At 38.2% G+C, this 12,479-nt stretch overlaps 1 protein-coding gene across 7 annotated transcripts in view; it reads right to left on the bottom strand.

Annotated features, from left to right (window-relative positions):
* Kdm4c (lysine (K)-specific demethylase 4C) overlaps positions 1 to 12,479 on the bottom strand; it is a 163,368-nt gene that overhangs the window by 56,232 nt on the left and 94,657 nt on the right. For all 7 annotated transcript variants that reach the window (NM_001172095.1, NM_144787.2, NM_001356561.1 and 4 more), the window contains 3 exons: positions 6,082 to 6,263; positions 3,977 to 4,190; positions 1,157 to 1,233 (listed from right to left, as the gene is read on the bottom strand). In NM_001172095.1, the coding sequence (NP_001165566.1) occupies positions 1,157 to 1,233; positions 3,977 to 4,190; positions 6,082 to 6,263 (473 nt within the window). The remainder of the gene's footprint in view (positions 1 to 1,156; positions 1,234 to 3,976; positions 4,191 to 6,081; positions 6,264 to 12,479) is intronic.

Here is a 12,479-nt window from a genome sequence, read left to right as displayed (position 1 = left end):
AAGTGTAAAAAGCTTAGTTACAATAAAAAAGTATTAGAAAAATTACATTTACTATATGATTGTATAAACCAAGCTAAATATGCTATAGTAATAGTCTGTGTTCCTAATACATAAATCTTACTTTTACACAAGATAGTAAAAGCAATCATAAGAAATAATTACAAATGAAGCTTTGTCATACATAGGCCAGCACTGATATATTATCTGACCTCAGGTGAATTATTGGATTCCCGTGAACTCCTTCAGAGTCTCTTTGTCAAAGGAGTTGCACCATTGCTCTTGAATCTAAAGATTACTGTAGGAAGACAATTCCTCAAGAAGTCAACATAAAAGATTTGCGCCACAAACATATGAGCCACAAAATTCACTGATTCATAATGAAGTGTTTAGCAAACATTAATATTTGAAAATCCGGGCCTATATTAACTCAGAGTATAAGTTCTGTCTACTAAACAATAGTGACTGCTGATCATAAACTGGGCAATATCTGCTGTGAGATCACCAATGATGAACACAGTCCAAAAAGTTGGCAGAGCATGGTTAAATAGAAAATGTATAAAGCATGGTAGATTAATGGAATGAAAATCAAAGATGGGTTTAGAGTAAAGTTCCAAGGGCAATTTTATAAAACAATAATTCTGGTCCTTAAATGGAGAATCATTTCTTGTCAAACGTTCTGTCTAAAGTTCACAGTGATGAATTCCACTTCATAGAATAGGTATTCTAATCACATTTGTTAAGGTGTGAGTAAACGAAAGAATAAATAAAGGGAAGATTTCTTGTTAGTTGGAAAACTGCAGACAGATTGTATTGTTTCCTAAAGGATACATCAAGATACCTCCCTTGATTTTTTTATTAGAACATTTATTTGTAAGGATTTGAAAATGTTTTAGAAAATGAAATTAAAAAAATAAGTCTGGAAAAGTAAATATGGACGTGATGATCTATGGTGCACATAGGATCTGAAGTAGAATGCCACATAGAAAGTCACCTGAACTTTCTACAGTGGTTACAAAGCCATTATGTAGAACGATCTGAAGAGAGGGGCTACAAGTACATAAGAAATATGTACCGAAATTTATCTTTCCATTAGATTTAGCCATCTCAATAATAGGTGCAAAGAGAAGAGGAATGACATAATACTAAATCTACTTACTGCAGTCCATGCATTTCTCTTGCACCGGGCACACAGCCATCCATCACAGACTTCATGAGAAGGGACACCATAACAACCTATAAAAGAACATAATGGATGTACAGATTAAGTCTCTTGCATCTTTAAAGTGTCCACAACCCTGGAAGAAATCCCAGTTCCAGCTACCAGAGGCATGTTGTTCATATGTTCAACTCCTGCATAACCTATTTGTAAGCTCAAAGCTAGCCTGTATAATTAAGTGAGATAATTCGAAAATAAAAGGTACAAAGAGGGTTGGGTTATAGCTTAGTGTTAGATAGCCTAGCATTAAAAAAAGAATTAGGTAAAATATCCAGTTCTCGAGGTGGGGAGGAGGCAAAAATGCATATTTCAAAAACAACAACAACAATAACAACTACTACTACTACTACTACTACACAGCACAATGCCTAGCATACCCATCTACATGAGCCTGTGACAAATACGTTTTTTGTTGTTTCCCTGTGTACCACTAGCTATCCTAGAACTCTCACTGTAAATCAGGCTGGCCTCAAAGTCAGAGACCTTCCTGCCTCTGCCTCCCAAATGCTGGAATTAAAGGTTAATTTTGTAACTATCATGCTACCAATTCCCAAAACATGAAGATCTATCTTTTTTGTCTTTTTGGGATTTTCTTACTGCTTCTTTGCTTTCTTGGGATTAATATGTGTATGTGATGCGTGTGTGTGCCAGTGTGGATTCACGTTTGTGGATATCAGAGATCATAGTGCGATAAGTAATCTCACTCCGTCACAGATAATGATGATGAAACTCTGAAGTCAGGCTTGCAAAAGCAAGTTTATGTTGTGACTGGGTCATCTAAGAAGCCTACATATTTGGAATCTTCCAGATGAGTTTTTCTTATATAGTAAAGATTGAATGAGATCTTTGCCATAGTTTCTGGAGAACGAGGTCAGGAGGTGCAGCACCACGCCAAGCTTGAGAGGACACATATTAATATTATCAGAGACAATCTTTGCAAGAAGAAAAATAAATTCCTAAAATGTCATACTAATAAGTTACAACTCTTAAAACAGGTTGGGGAATGTTAATCAAGTGTGACTCAAATTTCAGTGATGGGGTAAATGCTATACAGTCCATGACTAATAATTAAAGTTTGCTTCAATTCAATGTTTGATAGATCCATGCTGAGACTAAATGTGAGGATGGGAGGTGGTGAAAATATGTGTGGTAAATTGCATGATACCAAGATCTTGGTGATATATGTTTTATATTAGCACAAAATAAATGAATAAGCAAATAAATCAAAAAATTAACAATCTAGGATGTGTAACACCTGCATTTGACATACTGAGATGGAAAATATGGTATGTTCAAGGTCTGCCTAGCCTACAGAGAAAATTCCTTAGAGAACAGCAAAGGAGGACAGAAAGGCAAGAGGAGAATAAATGGGACAGAAAGCAAACTGGGAGTCAGAAAGAGACACATTATCCTTAATTCCTGAAATAAAAGGAGTTTGGAAGAAATAAATGAGCAATTTTAACAAAGAGTGATAATAGAGACAATAACAGAATATAAATAGAATCAAAGAAAATCAAATCAAACAAAATGTTAAATTCAATCATGTTTATGGGATTAATACGGTTAGAGTATATAGCTGGTGACTTTAGAAAACAAGACTAAATCCATATTTATTGTCTGGTACTTTGTCTCTTGACTATACATAGTAGGATACTGTATTTAGAAATTAATTGCATTAGCAACCATTGAAACTATGTTGGAGAAAAAGACAGAAATAAGTGAATAAAATGGGATTGAGGGGCTGAAAAGATGGCTCACTAGTTTTTGTTCTTCCGGCAGTGGATAAGGGTCGGAATCTCAACACTCACACGGTAGTTCACAACCAGCCATTACTACAGTTCAGAGAACTGAAAGCCCTCTCTGACTTCTCTAGGCATCAGTCACTCATGTGGAATACATATAAACATACCAGCAAAATACATATAACAAAAATAAAAAGTCTAAAAACAATGTGTATTAAAGGCTTGGGATGTGGCTCAGTGGTACAACATAATCTTAGCATATATGAGGTCCTTGTTTGGCCCCTACTAATAAAAGACAGAAAGAAACAATGAAAATCAGGACTATTGAAATACTTTAAAATTAGACTATATATATACACATACACACATACACACACACACATATATATGTATGTATGTATGTGTATATATATATATATATATATGTATATATATATATATATATAAAATATTTTATTACCTATAAATATATTTGATACTTATCTACCTGTATAAAAGTAAAAAATTTTGAAAGATAAAGAACCTAACTATTGTAATGACTATTAATAGGAACTTCCCTATATTTATGAAGAAAAATATTTAATTCAATACACTAACCCTCAGAACCTACAGAATAACATCCACTTCTTAGAAAGTCATAAAAATAGTTTTCAGTCAATACTAGACATTTAGGTTAAATTTCCACAATCATTAGAATATAAAAATTTAAACAAGTGAAGATGCCCCAGCCATGTTTATGGGATTCCTAACAACTGGACTCCTTCCAAATCAAAGGCCCAGGCCTTCTCTTCACTAGTGTTTCATAAAACTGCAAAGGGATGATGACATTCTATTCATACTCTTGAATGAAACCATTAATAATATCAACTGTAAGAGTAGAAATGGAGCTCTCCTGGCTAGAAGAACCCCAGTACAAAGAACAATGTCGACAAAGGAACTGACAGGTTACTCTGAGGTGATTTGTAAGGGCTATATAAAACACTGCAAGTCTAGAGACTGGAAAATCTGACGTATTTACTTGCATGAACCCGCACGAAGCACTTGGCACAGGAAATCAGAAGACTTGTTCCATCTTCTTCAAGGAAGGCATTTGGGGGGGAATAGTCTACATTTTCTTCACTATAAATAAAACACATCTCTGGAATAATGGGCTTAGTCTTTCTTCCAGATTGAACCACTTCATTTACTGCTGTCTCCCATCTAGAATCATTTTCTTCTTTGCTGCTATCAGGCTGAAAAATATATCATATCCACGTGAGTGAAAGACACTGGAAAGAGACTTTCTTTTATCCATTAATCCACTTATGCCAATTTAGCCAACACATTACAACCTCATCTTGTTTTTACAACTTCATCTTGTTGATTTCTTTAATTCAATTGGTAGCATTTCACCAGTGTTCCCATACAGACTCCCATTCAAAGTTAAATCAGTAAGCTCTGAGAGTTCATACAAGAGTTCAAGAACCTCTTCAAACTGCAGTCTTCCAAAATACCTCAGGAATGTACAACTACTTTTGCTCACATACATCTGTGATCCACATGTAATAGGGTAATGTCTGCTTTGTCTTACTGAAAAATATTATGTGGTTATACCTCAAAGAATATATATATATATATATAATCCTTAGGTTTTCTAGGGTAGCACCAACGAGAAGTACATGCCTCCCACAAAAGTTTGAAATACAGAAGACAGAACTAGCCGACGTGGTCAGATAAAAATAATGTGTCAGACCTGATTGTCATGGAGAAATTACAACTAATAAATTACCTTTATTACTCCCTAGATCTTAAATTAATCAGTTTCTAAAATCGTATCCCTTAAAGGGAGTATTTTTATTATTGGAAAATATACAGGGAGATAAAAATGCTTAAATACAAATCAATAAAAGCAAATATTCAATGACTAGAAGAAAGTAAAACCAAAAGTGAGTAAGCTACTAATTAGAAAGTTAAAAATGTAGAATTTCATCTTCTTTCCAGCTCTGAAATATAAGAATTAAATCACTATAATCTGACACTTGAAAAAAATTCATTTCAAGGGCTGGAGAGGTGGCTCTGTGGTTAAGAGCATTAGCTGCTCTTTCAGAGGACCTGAGTTCAATTCCCAGCACCCACATGGTAACTCACAATTGTATGTAACTACATGAAGTATAAATAAATAAATAAATAAATATTTACGAGACTTATGATCTTGAATAAAGTATTCCTTATTATGTCAGAAGAATCACAATTTGAAAATGATGTTTATAAGTGGATGCTCACAGTCAGCTATTGTTTGGATCACAGGGCCCCCAATGGAGGAGCTAGAGAAAGTACCCAAGGAGCTAAAGGGATCTGCAACCCTATAGGTGGAACAACATTATGAACTAACCAGTACCCCGGAGCTCTTGACTCTAGCTGCATATGTATCAAAAGATGGCCTAGTCGGCCATCACTGGAAAGAGAGGCCCATTGGACACGCAAACTTTATATGTAGGGGAACGCCAGGGCCAAAAAGTGGGAGTGGGTGGGTAGGGGAGTGGGGAGGAGGGTATGGGGGACTTTTGGGATAGCATTGGAAATGTAAATGAGGAAAATACCTAATTAAAAAAAAAAGAAAATGATGTTTATATTAGTGGGTCTTCTAATATATTGTACCTTAAAGCTCATAATGCAATTTTATACACAGCATTAAATATGTTTCTTATGTGTATATTGAAGAATACATTCATTCCTGAGTTGAGATCCTGTCAGAATGACATGTATGGAATGATGATAGAAGCATCAGACACAGTTAGCTGAAAATAGTGAACTGGATACCCAGTTTGTAATGAGTCCTGGACATGCCTTTTGTATGTTTTACATGGAAAGGTATGGGCATTGATATTTACATTACTGGACAGTACTACTTTCAATTTTAGTTAGATACTAGGTGTTTGCTTTTTTATACGAAATGTTTTGTTTCTAGGCTTTAAGTTAGAAGTTGTGTGTCTTTTAGTAAAAGAATTGGGTTAAAATACAGGTTTCTAAAATGCAATGATAGAAACAAACACTAAAAATAAATAAACAACAAACAAACCCAACCAAAAGCCCCCAAAGAAGTACAGCAGTAGAAAGATACATGATAGTGAAACTCTAAATTACCTTGTAGTACGGCATGAGCAGAGTGCAGATGGCACAGTTTGGCTCCATTTTTGCAACAGTTGCATTGTACTCCTGTTCAGCCATAAAGTTAGGAGACTTTGTCTGCCAAAGGTGGATGAGAGGCTTTGCCCAAGACTCTGTTTCTTCAACTTCTTCGTCAATGCTTAGAACCTCAGGCAATTCTTAGGGGAGAAAACAGGAAAATACAATAAACATAAGACTCAGAAAAAAAATATCACCCAATAATAGATGTAAATACTCCTAAATATCTGTGATATTAATATCAAATCTTTATGTTAGCTTTTTTAACCTATTTACCAAAACTATATTCTGAAAGAGATAGAAAAAATGTGGTTTTTTAATCATCTTCAAACAATCAGATTAGATCATGGGAACACAAAGCAAGGCCTTTTTGTTAGCTACTTCCTTTCTTCTAGAAAAAATTAGCCAATCCTATTTTAACCTCATCACTTCATATTTTTATCGTCCACTGTAAAACTACCCACATAGTTAACAAGTCTCTTGTATTAATATTTTCATTATCTTTACCTAACATAGTACATAGTTCATAGTTCAGTAAAAGCTTAGTTGAATTTCATTGAATTGATTTTTGGATTCAAGAATCCATGGCATTTACAAAAGTAGAAAACAAGGTAGTCGTCACAGAAAAACTGAGTGGGAGAAAAAGGCATGAAAATTAAAATATAAAAGAAGTTAGCTGCAGAAAGAATGGAAGACAATCCCCATTAGGTCTAAGTGCAAGTGAAAAATCAGGTCATATGTTAGGAAAGCCCTATAATATCCAAATGTAAGCAAAGGACCTATATAAATAACCTCTGAAGGCCTATAGCTTTGGAGGTTTATCTTCTTCAGTTAGCCAGCCAATGCACATTTTCTTTTCCTTAGTAAAGTATCTCTATTTCAATCATTAATCATTAGTTCCTGGTGTGATTTTCCTTTTTAAAGATACAATAACCTGTGGTTATACTGTGGACTCTAATAAATGGCTGCAAAGGCTGGAAGAAGACCCAGAATGTAAAATCTATGGCTATTTATTCTAACATTTACCCTCACCTTTCTCTTTTCTGGAATACTTCAAATGGTGTCAAAGCTCCCCCAAAAGGCCTGAATGACAGCCTATGGGAACAAGATAGACTAGAACTACATTCCGCATTTCCCTTGACTTTCCTTCATGGCTTTTGGGTTTCTGGGACTGAGGCTGAGGGTATGTCTGACCTTCTCTCTTGCCCTCTCCTACTGGGCCTTGAGACAGGGCAAAGAAGCAGAAGTTGGTTAGTGGCTTCCTGGGAGAAACGATGCTTTAAATGGGAAAACAACTATCTAGGGGCGACTATCTTTAAACTGGAAGGCTTGCAAGGAGCCATCGTGATCCAAGTCAAGCATATGAATACATGGAAACCTAGTTCTCACTGGAGACTTAGGTACTCACATTAGGACTACGTACACTGAAGTTGCCCACCCAACATTTGGACAACTAAAGAAGGCTATGGTTACATGCACCACCAAGATGGTACTCGATATATGAGGAAAGACACTATGTACTAATATAAATAATGATAGCTACATGGCTTGGTGTCTACAATGCCAGAGAATCCTCTAACCGTAATCGACCTTTCTCCATTTCTCTCTTCCTAGCTTCCATTTTTCCCAGAGGGCTACTGAGATAACGAGAAGGGCAGACTCGAATGAGGACCTGGCTTAAGCACTGATATAGCTCTTGGCTGATCCCCTCCTCCCATTCATGCCCTACAGATGATGCATTAATTAATTTTCATTTTTGAGGATTGGTTTTTGTTTTTGCGACACCACCTACCTAAGAAAGACACGTAGAAAGAACATGAACTTGAGTGCTACCAAGGAATGAAAATATTCTAAATAAATACTTATGTTCCCCCTTCCATTTGCTCAGTATCAGCATATTGAAACAATGGACAGAAAGACACTAGAATTCTATTTGGAATCTCATGACCAGAAGGAAAATACTGAATCCTGCTGCCAGACAGAAAATAAGTTTGTCTTTTAAAAGAAATTTCTCATAGTTCAGCAACCTGCCAGACAACCTTATGAGAGAGATTAGGGTAGAGTCAATGATGGGAAGGACCACACCTGGACAAGGACTGCTTAGCTATTTCACTCTTTAAATTTTAACTGGGAAAAGAGGACTTGTAGTGAGGTCACGTCACCGGATTTTTCTGTTTTACTTCCCAATGGGTCCACATTGAATCAACTTCTCCTCTCTTGCTTTATATCATTAAACCTTTCTTTACTTGGGACTGTTGCAAAGGCTACAACTACAAATGTTTCAGAAAAATACTTAACCTTAAACTCTTGAGACAACTTTGTTAACATAATTCACACATAGTTTTGCAAGTTCTATACACGGAAATCAAGGAATATTCTGTGCAAATTCTCAAGTGGCTGACATAAAAATAAGTTTCTAGGAAGAAAATCACATGAAAAAGAGACCCTTCCTTAGAAGGATGTCTAGTACCCTTCCTCCAGGGAAGCCACAACAATAGCAAGCCTTGAGGAAAAGTAATTAAAATTCCCAAATATGTTACATAATTAATTTTAAAAATCTGTCATATAGTTATAATAACTAAAATAGCACAATAGCTTGTGCTACATGAACTAAAATGAGATAAAGAAGGAATTGTAGTAAACATGATGTCTATAATCCTAGCAATTGGAAGGATGTATGCAGGTGATCAAGTCTCGGCACTGCCTAGACTTTAACTTTAACTTATATCTAGGAAACAAAAACTAGAACTAATTCATACAGAAATAACATCTAATATTTCTCTTTATTTCAATTATTCAACTAAAATGCTACTGTACACTATAGAAAGTACTACCACTGTGTTCTATTTTCCTACATAAGCATGTGTCACAAAATAAATGTAGTAAATGGGGCCTGAGAGATGCTCTGACTCTGGTTACTCTCTTGCCCCTGTCTCTTGCACTCTTGCTCCCCTTCTCTCCACTTTCCCTTCCCCCCTCTCTCCACCTTCCCTTCCCTCTCTCCACATGGCCATGGCCAACCTCTACTTCTCGACTCTTCTCCCACTCTCTGCCTTTCTTTGCCTACCCTCTTAGCTCCCCTTCCTGCCATAACAATAAACACTTTAAAACCATGAACTGCCACTTCTCATCGGGATCCACCATGCTGAAGCAATGGAGCAGGTCTTCCCCTAGCCTCTCGTCTAATTTCACATGGGAGGCCTCTCTATGTTCTCAGCCATGGTCTCCACCAAGCCAAGCAGCCCACTGAGCAAGCCAAGAACTCGCCTCCACTTGGGACCCAGCTGGAGCTCTCCTCCTGCCCACTCCATTCTCAGCTCTTCCGCAGCATTCAGCCATGACTGTGGTGCCCAAGAGCTAGAATCTGTCGTCCCTGGCCTCCATGCAGGCCTGGGAACCCCGAGCAAATTTCTGCAGTTCTGCAGGGACCCCAGACTACGCCTTCCCAACCCCAGGAGATAGGTCCTGCTGCTTCTCACAGCCCGGCGGTGTGGGATCCGTGTCTCAGTCAAAACTTCCTCAGTGTTCCGCCTGGCCCAGTGGCACAAGCTGTGGGCCGGACAGGACCCCACTTTTAATCCACATCTGATGACCAACTTGGGGCAGAACCAGCTAAAACATACCCTCAGCTGGGGACCCACACATAGAGAGAGACCCACATCAGAACTCCAGGTAGCCCAAGACCATGAGTAAGCTGACCTAGTTCGAAAGACTAGGCCGTCCTCTGATCACCCCCCCAAACCCCCACCACCCCACCCCCGGCCATCACCCCACATCCATGTGTTCCAGGCCACCTTCTTCCCTAGGTGGGGACTAGCCTCCACTCTCTGCCCCTCCCCCAGCCCTGTAGCAAGGGCTCCTTTCAGAAGGCAGCTCTTGCTCTGAACTCTCTGCTTCCTCTGTCTGCAAGTCAACACACCATTCCCTGAGTATGACATATTCTATTCGGCCAGAGGTCTATGCTTATTCTTTTGAGCTTTTCTTCAAGGTTGGCCTTTCATCTCCTGCTTTCCAAGAAAACACAAATGGGGAAAACAGGAACCTGTTTGATAGAGCACACAGCTACCTCATAGCAGAGTAGGCCCCTCCCCCCTCCATCTAAGCCCCCCAAAGAAAAACCACACCTGAGAGAGACCCTTTTTGGGGTTTGTTTAAATGCTTGCTCTTCCTAACGGGGACACCTGAAACAGTTTTCAGGCTTTTCAACCTAAAATTTTCTTGCTTCTTTATTTAAAGGTTTGCTTTGCTCCCTAATATTCGCGATGTATGTTCAAAATTGTTCAACTTGTTTAAGATTTCTTTTAAGGTTTAAAAGTCACCTAATCTACTTCCAAAGGTCAAATCAACTATACTGATTACCATTATTCAATCCTTAATTAACAACCAATTTCCTTTTACAGACAAATGGTTACTGCATATCCAGGATGCATAATTAACATGATATTTTGTTCCTCAGCCATCCAAAGCAGATTTAAATGATGCCTTCCAGAACTAAATTCCTCAAAAACCCTTGCTTTTCTAGGACCATAACAGCAGACAGTGATATGCTCCCAAGCAAACCACTGCAGGCTTAACATAAATTATCCACCCTATGCAGACATCCCCCTGTTGGGGTTCTGCACCTCTGTTATGATTACTCTACAGGTTTATTCCCACAAAAGAAAAGGCCAGTGCCTGCTGCACAGATCCTGCTGAGACAGTGCCATCTCCTGAGACCTGCCTGGGACAACAAAGCTGCCTTCCTCCAGACACCTCATCTGACAGAAGACTCCTGAGACACATGCTGAGATTCAGAGACATGCACTGAGTCCCACAGAGGACAGACTTGGGACCTCCCAGCTACAGATGAACTCTCTTGCCAAAGTCAAATGGCTGCTGAACTTGGGGGAAGTTACAGGATAGTAAGGAAAACATGATGTTTATCTAGATTAATCAATTGCTGTTTAAAACTGATGCTATTGCCCTCAAACTGTACTAGCCATGGAACAATAGATTCAATAATCCCTTGCCTTCCCAACACCTACACTTAACCCTCCTTACCACACTGGCTTAGTTGTGTTACCCCTCCGACCTGTATTGTGTTTTCTTTTGATACTGCTTCCCCACCCAAAATGTTTACTTCAAATGATAGATCCATTCCAGTGACCCCTCCCTTTGAAAAAAGTAAAAGGGGGAGTTATGGGACCATGAAAGGAAGCCTGTTTTCTGGTCGAGCTAGGTTTAATCCCTGGAGACACAGCAGATTAATCTGCAAGGGACAAAAGGAAGTTTGCCACATGCTCCCAGACACTAAGTTCCGGACAAGAGGCCCCAGCTCCATAATTCCGTGGCCATCAGTCACACAGGCTGTGACTCCAACCCCAGTTACCTGGCAACCTCTACTTCTATACTCTTCTTCCTCTCTGCCTTTCTTTCTCTGCCTACCCTCTTAGCTCCACTTCCCGCCATGATAATAAACACCTTAAAAAAAAACAAACAAACTAAGAAAAAAACAAAAACAGAACTGACTGTTCTTCCACAGGTCCTGAGCTCAAGCCTCAGCACCCAGATGGCAGCTCAGGACTTTCTGTAGCTCCAGGGGACCAAGCATCTTCACAGAACACAAGTAGGCAAATCCCCAACACAGATAAAATAAAATAAAAATGAAGAGATGTATGTGGAAAATAATGCTGACACATATTGTGAGTGTTATTTTATATAAACAAGAACCACTATCCTGTTTTACCTGGACTACATCATCAAAGACAGGGGACTTTAGTCAATATCCATCAGAAAAGGAGATTCTCAAATAAGAACTCAAAAAACAAACAAAAAACCTACAAAACAACAACAAAACCCTTAGAAATGTAGGAAAGTAGTAAGTAAATTTAAACACTACACAGACAGAGAGAAAGAGGAACAAGCTAAACAAGAAAAGTAAATACTATATTGGGATACGTGACCTATAAAAGAAATCATTTTACATCAAGCCTCATCAGAGTAGTCTATCAAAGAATGACAGAGATTTACCACACACTGCTATGGAGGTATATAAGAGCTGGTTTCTGACTGTAAGGTATTTAAATCAATTTAAATGATTCAGGTTAAAAGTGCAAACTGTGCAGAGGGCAGTGGTGGCATATGCCTTTAATCCCAGCACCCTGGAGGCAGAGACCAGCCTGGTCTATAGAGTGAGTTCCCGGACATCCAGGGCTACATGAAGAAATCCTGTCTTTAAAAAAACACAAAAGTACTAACAATTCATATATGCCATGACTTGAAGTGATTCTTCCGGAAAATTTTCAGGCTATGTCAGGAATGACTTACTTATGGCATGAAACAAAATATTTGTACTAGTATTATTATTAAAGTATATG

Source organism: Mus musculus, chromosome 4, assembly GCF_000001635.26.
Source record: "Mus musculus strain C57BL/6J chromosome 4, GRCm38.p6 C57BL/6J".
NCBI classification, from domain to species: domain Eukaryota; kingdom Metazoa; phylum Chordata; class Mammalia; order Rodentia; family Muridae; genus Mus; species Mus musculus.
The sequence above is the reverse complement of the archived record's forward strand: the minus strand, read 5'-3'. Positions and strand labels throughout refer to the sequence as shown.